This window comes from Triticum dicoccoides, chromosome 1B (genome assembly GCF_002162155.2).
Source record: "Triticum dicoccoides isolate Atlit2015 ecotype Zavitan chromosome 1B, WEW_v2.0, whole genome shotgun sequence".
NCBI classification, from domain to species: domain Eukaryota; kingdom Viridiplantae; phylum Streptophyta; class Magnoliopsida; order Poales; family Poaceae; genus Triticum; species Triticum dicoccoides.
The window spans coordinates 507103790-507120918 of NC_041381.1; the positions used below are offsets into that span (position 1 = coordinate 507103790).

Below are 17129 nucleotides of genomic sequence, written 5' to 3' on the forward strand. Positions count from 1 at the left end.
TTCTGCCAACTCAGATATGGTAATGCCAAGTGAAAAATTCAAGAACACATATCCCAGTTGTGTGTGACTATTGAATCTAGATCTGCTAGCTGGGAACTGGTCCAATGCCAAGTATAAAACCTGCAGAACATAGATACCCGAATATGTGCAACTATTGTAACTATAACCTGCAGAACATAGTTGGAGTGGCTACTAGTGCGGTTACCAACTGCAAACTGATGCAGCTGATGTGTGCAACTGATGCAGCTGATGTGTGCAACTGATGCAACTGGAACTGCCAATTGGGTATCTGGACAAATGTCAAGTTTAAGCACAAACTCGTTATGCAACTGCCAACTACAAGATACTCGTTGTGCAACTGAGTAATGAAAACATTCCCTGTGCAACTACTATAGTGCAATTGCCAACTGCAAACAAATTGTTGTGCAACTGGGCATGAAAAAAATGAAAAATCGAACAGATTCAATTGCATGGTGAGATATCTACCAACTAAAGTACCACCTAAAATGCAACGGTGCCTAGGGTTTCGATTCACTTGTGCAAAAGGGACACGAACACTGGATCTGCTGTCGGCTAGGCCTCCCCTGCTACAGGCACTGCGGAGAGAGTCTAGCGGGCGCGGCCTCCCCGACTACAGACGGGGCGAGAGCGCAGCGGTCGCGGCCTCTGCAGCTACGGGCGCGGCGACAACACAACGACGCGCGGCCCAGCACAGAGAGCAAGTCTAGAGCGCGTGGCCTACCTCGCTACAGACGCGACGAGAGCGCTGCGGTCGCGGCCTCTGCTGCTAGGAGCGTGGCGGGAGCAGTATGAGCACCACTTCCCCCGCTATGGGCGCGGCGAGAGTGCTACGGGCGTGGCCTCTCCCACAACGAGCGCGGCGGGAGCACTACGGGGCACGACAAGAGCATTACGGCCGTGGCCTCCATCTGTACGGCACACGGCGAGATCGGTATGGCACACAAGGAGAAGGAGCGAGCGGTTGAGCAGCGAGCGTACCTCAGCCGACGACGAGCAGCGGGTGCCTCCCCCTGCTGCGCCTCCACCTCTTGCGCACCTTTCAACGGCGCTGACGGTGAGATCCAGCGGCGAACCCGGCAATGACCGGCAAATCAAGAGGGGAGGGGAGGGGAGAGGGGAATGGAGCGGTGACGGGTGGTGGATGGGGGGGGGACGAAGGAAGTGGCACGAAATTCGAAACTACCCACCGCCCATTACTTTGTCTACGCTCACTAACAGATGTACCCATGCAGTCATTGACATGATGGGCCCATCGGGGGTACGCGAGACGCGCCTCGGCACAACCGGCCAGGTGTACGGGAGAAGCGGCGCGTCCGAAAACCGACAAAAACCACCTGGCCGCGCGTGACCGCTCGAGCCGACGCCACGTCACTACTTTAGGAAATAGTTATAGCAATCCCTCGCCATCTGAGTGTCTTGTAATATGATAATGAGGCGGATTTGGGGCGTACGAGGCGGGTTTGGGACTTGAACCCGTGACCCCATTTTTCATTGGGCAGTGATAGGCGCCGGCGCGCCGGGCGAACGGTTGGGCCGGTCGTATGCCAGCCGCCCGATTCGCACGTTCCTGGCCGCTCGATTTAGCTAGCTGGCCCCGTCCCGCGCGTTGTCTTCGTTCTCCCAACACCACGAGCCCGCGAGATCCCCTCTGGAAAAAATCCCCCGCTCTGGGAGTAATCTCCCGCACCGCGGGCCACCCGTCGCCCTCCGGCGCATCAGGTTGTGCCTTCGCCGCACCCGTCCCCCTGCAGCTAGCCACCTCCGTCCTTGGCCGCAGCTGGATGATGAGGCCACGCAACTCCATCGTTGCCGGTCATCGACACATGCATCATTCACCGATTTGGCTCGTAGCACCGGGCCGTCGCCGCTTCCAGCATCTGCTAGTCGAGATTCCGGCTGCAGCTGCAACACCCCCTGCCCTGGTCGTGGTCACCGCCGGGGAGCTTGTGTGTTCACGGGGTCCAGATTTTCTGTCAGTTCATGGTTCCAACCAAAATGGATGGATGTAGCAAAAATCATCGCCAGTGGTAGCAAGACCGAAACGCGGTTGCAGCAAAACGCCGTTGCCGCCCGTCGCGGCTTGCAGCTAATCCATGAATGGATGTAGCTAAGAAACTCACCCTGTGGTATCGTTTCTGGTTGCCGGTTGTAACAAAATTCAGGATCTCCGTCCATGTCCGTCGAAGCAAAAAAAATCGCCGATGATAGCTTTTGCGCTTGCCAGTTGTAACAAATTCAAGACCTCGTTGGCCGCGACGGCCGTTGCCAGCAACTGCTGTGGATGCAACACCATTTTTTTTGCAAGACCGTCGTGCTCCCTAGTATAGCTTTGTTTTCGATTTAGCCGGTTGCAGCTTTTTAATTTGTCGGCTCCAGCTTTCTATTTGTCGGTTGTAGCAATTTCATCTCCCAACCCCATGTTTTGATTTGCTGGTTCCAGCATTTTCTTTGCCGGTAGTAGCTTTTGCAATAGCTGGTTCCAGCTTTTGATTTCGATGGTTGTAGCAGCGTCTTCTGTCGAACGCGACCAATAACGGGAGGTGGATGAAGCAGCTTGCGGTCGCGGCCAATGGTGGGAGGTGGACGAAGCAGCTTGGGAGATGGCGGTCACGACCAACGAGATGGCGGCGGCGTTGGAGTAGCTCACGGCGGCGCCATGGGAGCCTGCTCGGAAGAGTTTGCCGAAGAAAACGATTGGAGAAGGAGCCATGCGAGTGGATAATGCAGCGCTGCGTGATGGACCAGACCGGCCGAAGTTTGGGCCGGCGCACCGACCACAAGCGATTCCCTTTTTCTTTCTCTCAAAAATATAATTCCCCCTTTTCTTCCGCCGCTCCTGCTCCGCTCCACTCCACAGACAGCACGCCCCGCTCCAAACCCTCGTCCCCACCGCGGCGCTTCCGGCGACGGCCATGGGCACCCGGGTGCCGCCCGTTCCCATGGATCCCGCGGCCGCGGCGAAGTCCCGCCGCGACCGCCATGACCCGGACGAGATGGAGGGCCTCTTCTCCCGCATGCTCTCCCGGACCCGCAACGTCCTCCCAGACCCGCCCGTCTCCGTCGACGGCCGCCTCTTCGCTCACCTCCCCCACGACTTCGTCGACTGCATCAGCCGCCTCCCCGACGTGCTCCTCGGCAACATCGTCTCCCGCCTCCCAGTCAAGGAAGCCGCGCGCACGGCCGCGCTCTCCCGGCGCTGGCGTGGGGTCTGGCGCTCCACCCCGCTCGTCCTCGTCGACTCTCACATCCTCCCCGCAGACGCAGGCACCGCGGTCGCGCGCGCCGACGCGCGGCGCATCACCTCCGCCGTCTCCCGCATCCTCGCCGCGCACCCGGGTCCCTTTCGCTGCGTCCACCTCACCAGCAGCTACATGGAAGAGTTCGATGGCCTGCTCAGGCGCTGGCTCCAGATCCTCGCCGACAAGGGCATCGAGGAACTCATCCTCATCAACCGCCCAATGCCGCTCGGCTGCCTTCTCCGCTCCACGTTCTTTCTCCCCTCCACGTTCTTAGGCATGACCACCCTCACCTGTCTCTACCTCGGCCTCTGGAAGTTCCCCGACACGACCGGCGTCAAGCGCGTCACCTTTTTCCCTAACCTCCGTGAGCTTGGGCTCTGCACCGTCCTCATGGAGAGCAAGGATTTGGACTTCATCCTCGACAGGAGCCCCGTGCTTGAGACGCTCTGTGTGGAAAGCAATATTTTCAAGCTTGGCCTTCGCCTTGTCAGCCAAAGCATCCGGTGCGTGAAGATCATCCTGTCCTTCTTTGAGGAAATCGCTGTGGTGGACGCCCCATGCCTGGAGCGACTCATCCTATCAGGAGGTTGGACCAAAGACGGTGTCTGTACCAAGGTGAAGATCGGCCATGCCCCCAAGTTGCACTCGCTTGGATACTTGGATTCAGAAAATCATGTCCTAGAGTTCGGCAACACTGTCATCAAGGTGCCTCGTCTTTTCCATTTGTTCTACTGTACATCATACCTAAATGATGAATGCATATGTGTGATCTTTCTTCTCTTGATTGAGTGCATTGAGATTTCAATTGCAGGCTGGGACAAAGACGAGCCCAAGCACCATGGTACCAAGTGTGAGGATCCTGGCTTTGGAGGTGCGTTGTGGAGTCCGCAGTTATGCCAAGATGATCCCGACTGTCCTCAGATGCTTTCCGAATGTTGAGACGCTCCACATCATGGTGAAGCCTGGTGCTTCTTTTGGCGCGTTCATTTGCACCATCTTGTACTATATGTGTATTATTGTCAATTGCTGCTGTTGCTGTATGATCCATTAGCAGCTGATGAATTTCATGTGCACTAATTTAATTAATTTTACAGTCTGGAGAAACTGGTCAACCCTCTGGCAAGCACAACCTTGAGTTCTGGAATGAGTCTGGTACCATAAAATGCATCCGCTCATGCATCAAGCTGCTGGTTTTCCATGATTTCCGAGGGGATCGAAGTGAGCTTGCTTTCCTCAAGTTTTTCTTTAAGAGTGCGTTGGTGCTGGAGGAGGCGTTGATAGTGATGGCAAATGGAAGTTTCACTTCGATGGAGGATATGCTTTCCAAAGTGAAGCCTCTGGGATCCATGAAACGGGCCAGTTCAGACTCCACAATCACGATTAATCCCCAAGGAGGTAGCATTTGGAACTTCAAGAAAGCATCCGACTTTTCTCTTTGCGACCCTTTCGCGAACGACTGAAGTCAAAGATGCATGTTTATTTCATGGTCACTAGCTCTGGAAATTGTTGTGTTCTGTGGTCATATCATGGACATGCACTGTTTTCAGCTTTTCGATGATCCGCCTGACTCTTGTTTCTACAAACATGATTAGCTTAAGTGTTGAAGTTAGTGCTACTATCTTCAATGATGCAAATGACTATCATTATGTGGTAATTGCAGAGCACCTATTGTACTCATGTTAATTGTGATTTCATTAGCTAGATTTGAGCTCCCGAGTATGGTGTTACATTGCACAATTGCTGCCATACGTATGAGGCTTGATGCGGGGGAGAATTAGTGATATCCGAGCTAATTCATCTTTTGCTTACTGTCTTGACAATTTACTCTTTGGTCTCTCAGAGTGTGCCATTTTTGGTTCTGATTGATTTGCATAGATGTGCCAAGTCAATTATTATTGCAGCTATTTATGCCCTATCTGGTTCTTCAGTTGTGCTATTTGAATCCTTATTTTCAAGCTAATTTGGTTACTTTTGCAACGTGTTAAGGTAATGGTAACTTGAACAACGTGGGCATGGCTAAGGCCAGGTGGCCAAACTATGTTCAGAGCTAGTTTGGTAGTAGAGTTTCTTTTCTTCTGCAGTGAGATCCTTATGAAGAATAACTTTCAGAGGATAGTATGGGGTGGTAAACAGAAGTGAGCAACTCATGGTTCATTGCTTGGTTCATTTTATCTAATCATTCTGTCATTTCAGTAAATTGGTATGCAAAACTTAACAATTTTCTCTGTAGCACTTTATGCTCAGGCATTATCTGAAAATGTTAGAATCCAATTGTTTTTTCTGCCATAGTCCCTTATGGTATATGATATCCTGGTTGTTTTACAAGCCACCAGAGTCATTTTCTGCTAATTAGTGCAAAACAGACGATATAAATTGGTAATACAAATGTTTTTCTTTATGATCAGAACTATTGCTTAGGACACAGTATTATGTTAGAGTGTCTGACAGATTAAGTGTTGATATGTTTCCCACATTAGATGTTGATTCAACTACTAGAGGGAAAGTAGCAACTGTCCTCTCTGTCCAGGGGTCACTGTACTAGTTGTGTTTTAAACATCAGTATTTGTATGCTAGCTATGTGATTCTCTTGCGTATCCAGTACCTAAGAGTTCTATATTCAGTATATATTTTTTTTAGTATTTTGCAATCTTTTTATGGTGTTTTGTAATGCAGAAATTCATTTATCTTTTTTCATGATGATTTCTTTCTCGCGTCTGATGTTTTTGCCTAGAAGATGTTTACTCAAGTTTTGTGTCGACCAGTTATGGATGGATCGCAAACATCATGAACCTTGATACTTGCCCATGCGTACCTTCTAAAACCTAGCAAGATGTTGCTTTGTATAAGATGCTTGATTTCTACCTTTCCCATGTCATTATCCTTGGTCTTTCTTTCTCTGTTGTCCAGTCTTAATTGCCATATTATTCATCATTTCCTTGTTATCATTTATAGTTCAGTTTGCCTTGTCCTTCACCATTTCTCAGTTATCATCTACTCAACAACATTGTCATTCATCAACAAGAACAACAAAGCCTTTCAGTCCCAAACAAGTTGGGGTAGGCTAGAGTTAAAACCCATAAGATATCGAAACCTAGTCTACTGGCACATGGATCTCAAATGCCTTGTCATTCACCATTGGTCCTTTTCTTTCCTCTTTTTTTTTTGCTTAGTATAATTTCTTCAGAAGATAGTTCCTTACTCTCCCTATTGTTTCCTCCATCTTTACGTTTTTTAAGGTCCGAGTAAGCGACTATGTGTTTGTCTCTTTGTAAGTTATCTGTACATTGGCATTAGGCAATAGTCTCAGTTTCTCTATCCCACTCACTTATCTTTCTCAATATCCGTGGCTACATATATTTCTTCTGTCATTTGTTAGCCTTGTTTTTCTCCATCTCTATTTATCGTCTTATTTATCTCTATGTTTAAGTGAAATGATAACAACTAGACCGCAAGTGCTAACCAAATAATTATTTCATATTCATATATTTATACCATATTCAACCAGCTAAGTATATAACAATTGGATTAAATTTCTTTCTCTGTATGACAATAGTTCTTTGAACAATAGTTCTACATTCCCTCGGTTCAATCTGTCTTAAATTCTTAATTAAGCTGGAAGGCTGACTTGAAGTTATCTAGTTATTTAAATAGATTTTTTTAGAGCTACAGTGAGCAGTTTGTTTTCTAGGACCATGTGAAGGAGTTCTCAGTCATATAAATAGTATATTATCAGAGCTACATTTGAGCAGTTAGTTTTCTAGGACCATGTCAAGCAGAATTTCTTATTTCTTTCTTGAGTGTCTGTCATCTTTAGTTTCCCTTCCCAGTTTTTAGCATGTCCCTTTCTTCAATCTTTATTCAGTTTCTCAAATTTTTTTCTTCTTCAGAGTTTCCGTCTCTCTACGTCTTTCACTTCACTACTAGTCTTCATTTTCTGTCTTCATTCTCACTTACTACTTTAGCATCTTAGGATTCATTCTTCATTCGTCGGTACTCGGTTGTTCTTCTTCACTTGTTTCCCTTTTGTTCTTTGTTACTTCATTGTCTGTTGCATCATGTAGCTGAGATGGTAGTGGAGATAATTTCTGTTGGCAAACTACTTACGCGAACTCTCTGTTGCGACTCTGCAAATGCTGGCGATGCGAAAGTGAAAAAAGTTATTGAGTTTGAACCCATGGACCTGTCCATTCAACCATGGAAATACACAATATTCTGCATGTTGCTGAGACCGAACAGCAGTTTTTTGTTCTTCGGTTTGTATGAAATTTTTGGTGTTTTTTCTGCCGTAGTTTGCCGACTTTGGTCAATGGTCAAGTGCCGATGCTGCATTTTTCTTGAATGGATGTTGCTGCAGGGCGCACATTTGCTGTTTATGCAGAATGGATTTGGAAATAGTTTTGATTTTGAACAAGGATTCACCTAATTGGCGTACTACCATGTATGATACCAGAGTGTACAGAGGAAGGGGTCACAAACTTGGGAGGTTTTGAAGATTTACATTTTTTGCACCAAATTCAGTATGGTGCGCCCTGCAGGTGGCCGTGCCTGGCTAGATCCTGCGAAGGCGTGGCGGCTACGAAGTGAGGACGACGCAGGTGAGCCATTCAGGCTGATTGTGGGGATGGAGGCTGGGGCGGCTCGGCTGGCCTTGTGTCTGTTAAAAGGGGAAACGAGAGAACAATTGAGAGAGCCTCGGCCCAGATGTAAAAGTGAATCCTGTGTCCTTTCATTAGATGATTGTAGGTATTTATACAGGCAGAAGGGATGCATCGAAGAGGCATCCGTTCGGAAGAGTTGTCAGGAACCGACGCGACAGTTGCCAACGCAAACTGGCTGCGGTTGGTACAAGGGGAGATTCCCCCATAATTAACACAAGTTAACTGAGCTTTAACAGTGTCGATCTGCAGCAGGCCCCTTGTTGCGGTCAAAGGAATTGCAACGGTGGCCAAATTGAAAATCTGAAATATGGGTAGCGTTTGTTTCTGAGGCATCTGATCAAAACCAGATCCGACGGACGACTACGAAGGCGGTGGACGCGCGGAGAAAGATCAGCCGGCTGACTCGAGCATTTCCTTTCCGAAAAAGAAAGCAAGGAACGTTCCGTAATGTCCTCGCAATCATACCGAATACATCGCTCTAGACCGTTCCGATTTCGGATCGTTCTCCTTGCCATCACAGATCACCTCGAGTACGTACTACACATATATAGCAGCCTCCCTCCTCCATGGCTCCAAGCCTTAGCCAGCAGACTTGCCTAGAAGCCTGCATCCATCTGCAAAGCATGAGGGGCCGCGACCTCACCGGCTCGCTGCCGGACGATGTCCTCCAGCACGTGCTCTCCTTCCTGCCATCGCGCGACGCCGTGCAGACGTCGGTGCTCGCCCCCCGCTGGCGCCACCTCTGGAAATCCACCCCCGCCGTCCGCGTCCGCGGCAGGGGAGACGGCTTTCGCCTCTTCGTCAACAGCCTGCTGCGCCACCGGAACGACGCCTCGCCGCTGCACACCTTCGAGATCGACGACCTCGTGAAAGGCCCCCAGCCGTCCACCAACTTCTTCTTTGACGACGACGACGACGACGACGAGGACGTCTCCGAGACCGACCCCCACCCGGACGTCGACCTGTGGATCAGGCACGCCTTGTCCACGTGCCGCGCCACCTCGCTCACGGCACGCTTCGACGAAGAGGGCTTCCTGCCGTGGCGTCCGCGCCCCCCTTTCGCCTTCACGTCCAGCCAGCTCACGACCATGCACCTCGAGTTCGTCGAGCTCGCCGACGGCCTCCTCGACTTCTCCCCCTGCCCGGCGCTCCTGCGCCTCAGCCTCAGCGGATGCCGCCTCAGCGGCGACGCCATCGTGTCGCCCTCGCTGGAGCGCCTCACCATCATCCGCTGCGACATCCCGATCGGCCGGAACACGGCCGGCCGGGCCGCCACGATGAGGATCTCCGCGCCGAACCTCCGTCATCTGCAGATATCCGATAGCTGTGACGGGGAGCAGACACCTCCGTCCCTCGACAGCATGCCTTTGTTGACGACGGCGAGCATCCGGTTCACGGGCAGCACCCAGATTTACCCCACCAATGGTGGCGCTTCCTTGCTTCTGCATGGCTTGTCAGAGGCCACGAGCTTGGAGCTTGCGGCTTCCACTCCTGATGGAAAGGTTTGTCAAATGCGACCTAGTAGTGTTTATCCAGGCAATATGCCAATCACAACTTTTTCTTAGCCTTACATGTGCACTCTATATATCCAGGCAATCCTACAAGGTGACTTGAGATGGTGCCCTACATTCACCGAGTTAAAGACTTTGATACTGAACGAGTGGTGTCTATATGACGATGTAACTGCGCTTGCATGCCTTCTGCGGCACACACCCGCACTAGAGACTTTGCAACTTGATTTCAAGGTACGCACTAACTATATATGTTGATGTGTTTGAGATGAATTATTACTTTGTGTTATTGCGTTTACCGTGGAAGTTCCCAAGTTGTATGTCGATTCTCATATGCACTTTTTCTGAAAGAAAGAAAAAAAACGCTAGACGAACGTGGTACATGCACAAGATGCTCCTAGGTTGTTTTTTCTACTTTGCTGGTGCATATAAGGTTTTAACCCTTATCTTTTCTTCTTCTCTAGAGCAGCGATACACTCCAGGAGAAAACAAAAGGAAGTTGTATCATATTAAAAGAGTTGTTTCCTACACTTGAAAACCTGAAGACAGTGAAGATCGGAGGGCACTGCTCATATTCTGACACAAAGAAGCACGAAATTTTGAAGTTTTTCAGTGATTGGGGCATACCTCGGTGTAAAGTTAAGTACGCTCTGAACTTTGAAGGTAAGCTCTATACATACCAAGTTTCTTTGCGTGGTTTTCTATAAGTAAATGAATTCTACATAAAAGCAAGCACATTGAACAATATATGAAGAGAGTTTGTACGTTTACCAACTGTTTGTATACATCAATACGTTGTACTGTCTTGTTAATTATGTATTGCAAACTGCTTAATCAGTTATCTGTCGTGTGTTCTTCTGATCATTTGTTCGCTACAACAATCCATTTACAGCAGTGGATGCCGCTATGGAAGGGGGAAAACGCAAGAGGGGGTCAAGAAGACGGTAGGATGCATGCAGGCTGAGATAGCCAAACTGAAGCAGGAATCGACACTTCGCGAGGATCCAAGCGGTGTAGGATAGAACGTAGTCTGCTATGAGGTTCTATCCCTTTGAACAAGGGCTGAACTGCGCTGCCTTAGAAACCACTGTACCCCTATGCACCAAACCACTGGAAAATTCAAGTTTGGCAAGTGTCACCGTCTTTGCCGAGTGCATTTCATCAGGGACTCAGCAAACATGTCTTTGCCGAGTGTCGCCGAAAAAATACTCGGCAAAAAGGTGCTTTCCCGAGCGCTACACTCGGCAAAAGGGCGTCTTTCCCGAGTGCTACACTCGACAGAAGGGGGTATTCACCGGGCTGCATTGTTTTGGCTGTTGAGATTCTGTATGGCCTCGGATAAAGATGATCCAAAAATCAAAGTTTTTCATTTCGAAGAGACGAATAATTTTCATGTTGAGAATTTTTTCATTTTAAACCATATTAATTACATTTTTTTGCCATGCCAAAATATGGTCTTAAATGATGAAGGCGGTGGCCATATTTATTGCATAGTTTATGAGAATGTGCCTAAACTTGGCACTTATGTGCACCTCGCCATTACAGACAATGTTGCCAAGTAGATTTTCCAACTTTTTGTTCAATTGTTTTTCCTATTTTCTAAGTATAAACAATGGATATTTTTTAAGCAGGTACAAAAACATGGTGCAAAATGGCACCACTCCATTTTTCACGAAAAGTAGACAATATTTTTTGAAAAAGTCTCATTTTTATGGGGTTTCTAGATTTCTAGCTACTTCGCACATTCAAATGACTTTATGTCGATTCTTGAAAGTAATTCAAATTTAAATTGCAAGTGTGTGATAACTCTGTCCTAGAAATTAGCAAACAAATATTTTTAGGTACATAAGTACTACCTCCGTCTAGGTGAATAAGTCGCGTAGTTCTAGGTCATCGATTTGAGGAATTAAATATGTGTTATATGTCATGAAAAGTATATCACTAGATTCCTATAAGGATGTAGTTTCTAAATATATAACTTTTGTCACATATAATACATATTTAGATAGTTAAATCATCAACCTAGAACTACACGAATGACTTATTCACCGAAGCGGAGGTAGTAGTCATTATATGGAAGAACCACTTCGAGTTTTGAGAGATTCAATCCCTTACCATGTATAGCCATGTCAGTCATTTTGACCATGTTTCGGAAAATAAAATAAAGAGAAGAATACAAGTTTAAAAAATGTGATCCTTTCGCATGGAGTCCTTTTATGTGTACTAGATGTGACAAAAAATGCCAAACTTTCAATATGACTATTTTGAAAAAAAATCCTTCAAAAAAGGGCTATCGTGTTTGAATATTCATGACTTTGAAGGCAAATGACCAAGGTGATGTCATATTCATTGCATAGTTTATTATAATATGCCCAAATTAGACACGTAGGTGCATATTGTCATTACAAACGGTGTTGCCAAATAGAGTTTCCAACTTTTTTGCAAAAAAAAATTATTTTTATTTTCTAAGTGTAAAAAATGGGTATTTTTTTGTGAAACAAGTATAAAAAATAGGGTGCAAAATGACACCACTCCATTTTTCACAGTAAGCAGACACTATTTTATGAACAATTGCTAAGTTTTGTGGATTTTGAAGATTTCTAGCTACTTTGGCACATTAAATGACTTTATGTTGATTTCCCGTAAGTAATTCAAATTCGAACTGGAAGTGTGTGATAGCTCTGTCCTAAAAAAATAGCAAAAATATTTTAGGTACAACGGTAGTCATTAAACAGAAGAACCACTTAGATTTTTTAGAGATTCAGCCCCTTGCTATGAATAGCCATGTCGGCTATTTTTGACCCAGTTTTGCAAAAGAAATGAAAGAAAAAGAATAGAAGTTCAAAAAAATGTAATCCTTTCGTATGTAGTCCTTTTATGTATACTAATTGGGAGGGAAAATGCCAAACATTCAATATGACAAATTTTAAAAAAAATCTTCAAAAAATGGACTATCGTTGATGAACATTGTATTTATGGCTTTCAACCCAAACGACCAAGGCGATGGCCATATCCATTGCTTGGTTTATGAAATGTGCCAAAATTTGGTGCATATATGCACCTGGACTTTAGAAACAATGTTTCCATGTAGAGTTTCCAACCTTTTTGTACAAAAAATCATCTTCCATTTTCTAAGTATCAAAAATGGGTATTTTTTGTGAAGAAGGTACAAAACAAGGGTGCAACACCACTCCAATTTTCCGAGAAAGTAGACCATATTTGATGGACAATTCCCAAGTTTTATGGATTTTCTAGATTTCTAACTACTTTCGCACATTTAAATGGCTTTTTGCCGATAACACATTTAAATGACTTTATGTTGATTTCCTGAAAGTAATTCGAATTAAACTGCATGTGTGATAGCTTGTCCTACACATTAGCAAACAAAACTTTTTTAGGTACACAAGTAGTTACTACTCCCTCCGTTCCTAAATATTTGTCTTTCTAGAGATTGCAACAAGTGACTATACACGAAGCAAAATGAGTGAATCTACACTTTAAAATATGTCTATACACATCGGTATGTGGTAGTACATTTGAAATCTCTAAAAAAACAAATATTTAGGAACGAAAGGAGTATATGGAAGAACCACTTAGAGTTTTGAAAGATTCAACTCCTTGCTAAATACTCCCTCCGTTCGGAATTACTTGTCGCGAAAATAGATGTATCTAGACATATTTTAGTTTTAGATACATTCATTTCTGAGACAAGTAATTCCGAACGAAGGGAATAGTCAGGTAGGGGTTGAACCCAATATGTTCATGCTATAAGTGACCCATTGCCGTGCCCATCATTCATGGTGGATCATGTTGTTGAATCTGAGATACGACCCAAGTCGTGGCCTCCATTTGACTTCTCCCATGACGGCGTGCATCAGAAGTACACATGACCACTGCCACAAGTTAATTATGTGATGACACATTTTTTTGATGAATCAGACTTCTTTGAGAGAATTCTTGAGGTCTCTGTTCAAGAATTCATCCGATTAACCAGTTAACTTGTCGATTAATCCCCACTCGTAGGGTCACCGAGTAGCCTATAAACCGATAAATCGTCCGATTAATTGATTAAATGATCGATTAACTTGCCGATTAGCCGATTAATCCCCTACTCACCAGCCAACCGAGCAGCTACCAGTTAATGATTTCCTCAACAATGCTTGAGGTATTTGCAGAGTGTGCAGCCGAAGCAGAAATTCAGTGCTTGCGCCATGGAAGCGTCAGTGCAGTAGGACGAGAGAGAGGAGACGAAGATGACCAATGCCAGAGACGACTCCAGTATAGTAGGATGCGGGCAAGGAGGCCAAGAGGAACGGTGCCGGCGTCGAAAGAGAGAGGGCTCTAAGAAAGAGGAGAAGAAATACAGTGTGCGCGTAATTGCGGTGCCAATGCAGTAGGATCATCGAAACAGAAAACTTGCAAGAGGAATATCGAGTGGAACTGCATGATGAAGCTGCCGGTCAAAGGATATTCCAAACGGTTGATCGTAGGCGACGGATTTGACAAAATTCGTCCAAAACAACTTCGAACATGAACACAAAATTAAGCATTTACGGCTGACAAAGCTACAAACTGATCGCCTAAATGCAACCGTAACATCGATGCGCATCTTTTTTGTATAAAGATTACCTCAAATCGAAACACCGTTGTGTACGTATATTAGAGAGGAGAAGGAAGAAAAGAGATTAGGCATGAGGTTAGTGGAGGAGGAAGAAGAAGCACTTACAGAGCTAGCATCCCTCCCATCTCCTCTCGTGCAAGAGGCCCATCCATGTGCACTCGTTGTGCGTCGCTCGGGCCTGATTTACGAGAAACTGTCGATTCAAGCGTAGTTAGCGAGCCAGGCCAAGAAACGCTTTAAACATCGTACGATGCAGGCCCAACAGAAATGCAGACAACCAAACATGTTGAATTCTTCTTGGACGGGTCTGGTTAGCCTATATGCGGGCAATCAAATGCGGCCCGTGAATCCATATGATCTGCTAACAAATTCTGTAGTATCAAATCCGTTGTTAGAAATAGGATCTGTCTAGGTCTCAGTCGACTTAGACTTCGCGAAGTCTAAGTCGATTGATGACATCAGCATGCAGGCTTGTTTTATTTCTGTAATTGTTTGTATGTTTTTGGCGTTATGGGCTGCCTTTGTATTTTTAGTGGGCTTTTGTCACCTTTTCCACTGTGAACGTTGCTTTGTTGCCAGATTTTCCCCTCTTCCTTGTGCTTGGGCTGTACGACCACACATATATGTGTGTTTTGCTATGCACCACAAACTTAACAATTATGAATAAAAAACGATAACCTCAAGTCCTCAACGAGTGAGGCAGCTTTTTTTGTGTTCAAATCATTGCATTTGTTTTTGTCAGAAAAATCCTTGTATATGCAGTACGGTGCTTGTAGTTTTTTTTTAGATGGGCATGCAAATTATTTTCATTTTTCATTCGAGGAGAATACAAGGATTTGAACACAAGAAAATATATTCACAAAAATAATAATTTTGATGAGCGCACAAGTAATGGGTAAAAATAAATAAAATGAAGATAAAAATAATAAAAGACACCTACCGAGCACCATCCCGCCCACGCGTGCCTTCTAGTTGCGTGCTTATATCACTTGCGGTTGCACGCGGTGTGAAGTATATGTAGTTGCATGCGCAACAGTAGGTTGCACGTTTGCAGTATCAAAATTTTAGAAAACAATATAAAACAAAAGGTAAAAGAAGAAAAAACATCACTAAATACCAGTTGAGTTATGAAGTTACAGTCAAGGGCGATTGTGCAACCAGATGGCAATATTTCGACAAAAATTAAAAACTTATTCTTTAATATAAATTAAAAATCAAAAAGTAGGAAGAATCTTACAATTAGAAAAGGAAAAGGATAAACAGAAAAAAATATTAAAACATGAAAAATGGTTGCATTTGCATCCGCCCCCTGCCCACGGCAAAAACCGACATAGAGTTGTAGTCGCGGCAACACTTACTGTTGCATGCCTAGTGACAAACATGCAACTGCCCCTCCCTAAGAAACACCGTAGAGTTGTAGTCGGGGCGATCTTGGAGGGGCACCCGGATCACCGAGCATCTCGTCGCCGGCGACTTCCGCCGCGAAAACCTTCCTTCCTCTCCTGTTTTCACTCTGTGTCTATGCTCTTCTCTCAATTCAAACAGTGTCGTTGGATGCCCTCTAGAAAGATGTTGAGTGTAGGTCCACATTCCAGAGACTTAAAAAAAAGAAAAAAAATAGAAACAGCAGCACACTGTCTATAGTCACTCCCTTCACAAAAAAGCATTTAAAAATGTGTCTGAGAATCTGAACAAGTAACTCTTCCCTCCTTTAATATGGTCTTTTTTTTTGAGAAAATGAGCTCCACTCTCAGAATCAGACACAAAAAACAATTTTTTTCTTAAATCCTTGGGAAAAATGCAAAAAGAAAAAAAAGGAAAAAATGCATATGAATTAAAAAAACAAGAAAAAAAATACAAGCTAGTGTTGTGAGATCGTGTGCTTGATTTGTGTTTGTGAGCATGGTGGAAAACGGCGGTGTTATGGTGCTCGCGTGAGACATAGTGAGGGTACAGGATTCACGGGGTCTCACAGTGAGGGTACAGGATTCACGGGGTAGTTGCGCCCTTCCGAGCAAGCAAAACAGTCTAGTTTGTGAAAAAAATGTTTGTAAAAGGAGGACAAAATTACTGTTCTGACCCTTAAGGCAAACTAAATCCCGATTTGACCTCGTTCCAAAAAAATTTCGTTTCTGACCTTTTCTGGTGACGCCAAGGTCCCTGGCGTCTGGGTTACGAAGCAGACGCCGGGGTCCCTGGCGTCTGGCCCCTGACCCGCACTGCCCGCATGCCCGCCTGGTCCCTGGCGTCTGGGTTACGAAGCAGACGCCAGGGGCCAGACGCCAGGGACCCCGGCGTCTGCTTCGTAACCCAGACGCCAGGGACCTTGGCGTCACCAGAAAAGGTCAGAAACGAAATTTTTTTCGGAACGAGGTCAAATCGGGATTTAGTTTGTCTTAAGGGTCAGAACAGTAATTTTGTCCGTAAAAGGACATGTAGTTATAGTCCGGGGGACAGCGCTTGCAATTGCATGACTAGTTGTCGCCCTCTCTCTTATTGTCGCCCCTAGTTACAACTAAGTTGGAAGACACCAAGTTACTACCATGATAGAAGACATGCGGTTGCATGAGTTTAGTTGGACATGTAGCTGGCAACCTTTCTCTCGCTGTCGCCCCCTCCGACAAAACGAAGGTTCCCCCGTTGCGGCCAAGTTAGAAGACATGTACTTGCGTGCCTAGTATTGGGACATGCAACTGGGCCCCATGTCTCTCAACGCCGCCCCCTCGGACAAAACAAAGCCCCTCCTAAGTTACGACCAATCTAGAAGACATCCAGTTGCATGCCTAGTGTGGTACATGCAAGTGGACCCCATCTCTCTCAGTGTCGGCCCCTCCGACAAAACAAAGGTACCCCCTCCCCTAGTTGCGACCATGCTTGAAGACATGTTGTTGTGTGCCTGGTGTGGAGCATGCAATCGGGCCCATCTCTCTCGACACCGCCCCATCCGTCAAAAGAAAGGTCCCCCCAAGTTGCGACCAAGTTAGAAGACATGTTGTTGCGTACCTAGTGTGGGACATGCAACTAGCCCCCATCTTTCTCGACGTCGCCCCCTCCCACAAAACAAAGCCCCCCTCCCTAG

General features: G+C 46.0%; 1 protein-coding gene across 1 annotated transcript; it reads left to right on the forward strand.

The window, feature by feature from the left end:
• Positions 1 to 2648: 2648 nt before the first annotated feature.
• Positions 2649 to 4973, forward strand: LOC119345076 (putative F-box/LRR-repeat protein At3g58880). The gene is made up of 3 exons (XM_037615306.1): positions 2649 to 3965; positions 4072 to 4215; positions 4355 to 4973. Exons 1-3 carry the CDS (start codon positions 2934 to 2936, stop codon positions 4718 to 4720), a joined length of 1542 nt encoding a protein of 513 aa, XP_037471203.1. The 5' UTR covers positions 2649 to 2933; the 3' UTR covers positions 4721 to 4973.
• The last annotated feature ends 12156 nt before the right edge of the window (positions 4974 to 17129 follow it).

Excerpts from the sequence above, each read along its gene's own strand:
- LOC119345076 (XM_037615306.1), top strand. The coding sequence starts at position 2,934 with ATGGGCACCCGGGTGCCGCCCGTTCCCATGGATCCCGCGGCCGCGGCG. Across the intron at positions 3,966-4,071 it reads TCGGCAACACTGTCATCAAG|GCTGGGACAAAGACGAGCCC; the intron begins GTGCCTCGTCTT and ends TTTCAATTGCAG. Across the intron at positions 4,216-4,354 it reads TTGAGACGCTCCACATCATG|TCTGGAGAAACTGGTCAACC; the intron begins GTGAAGCCTGGT and ends TTAATTTTACAG.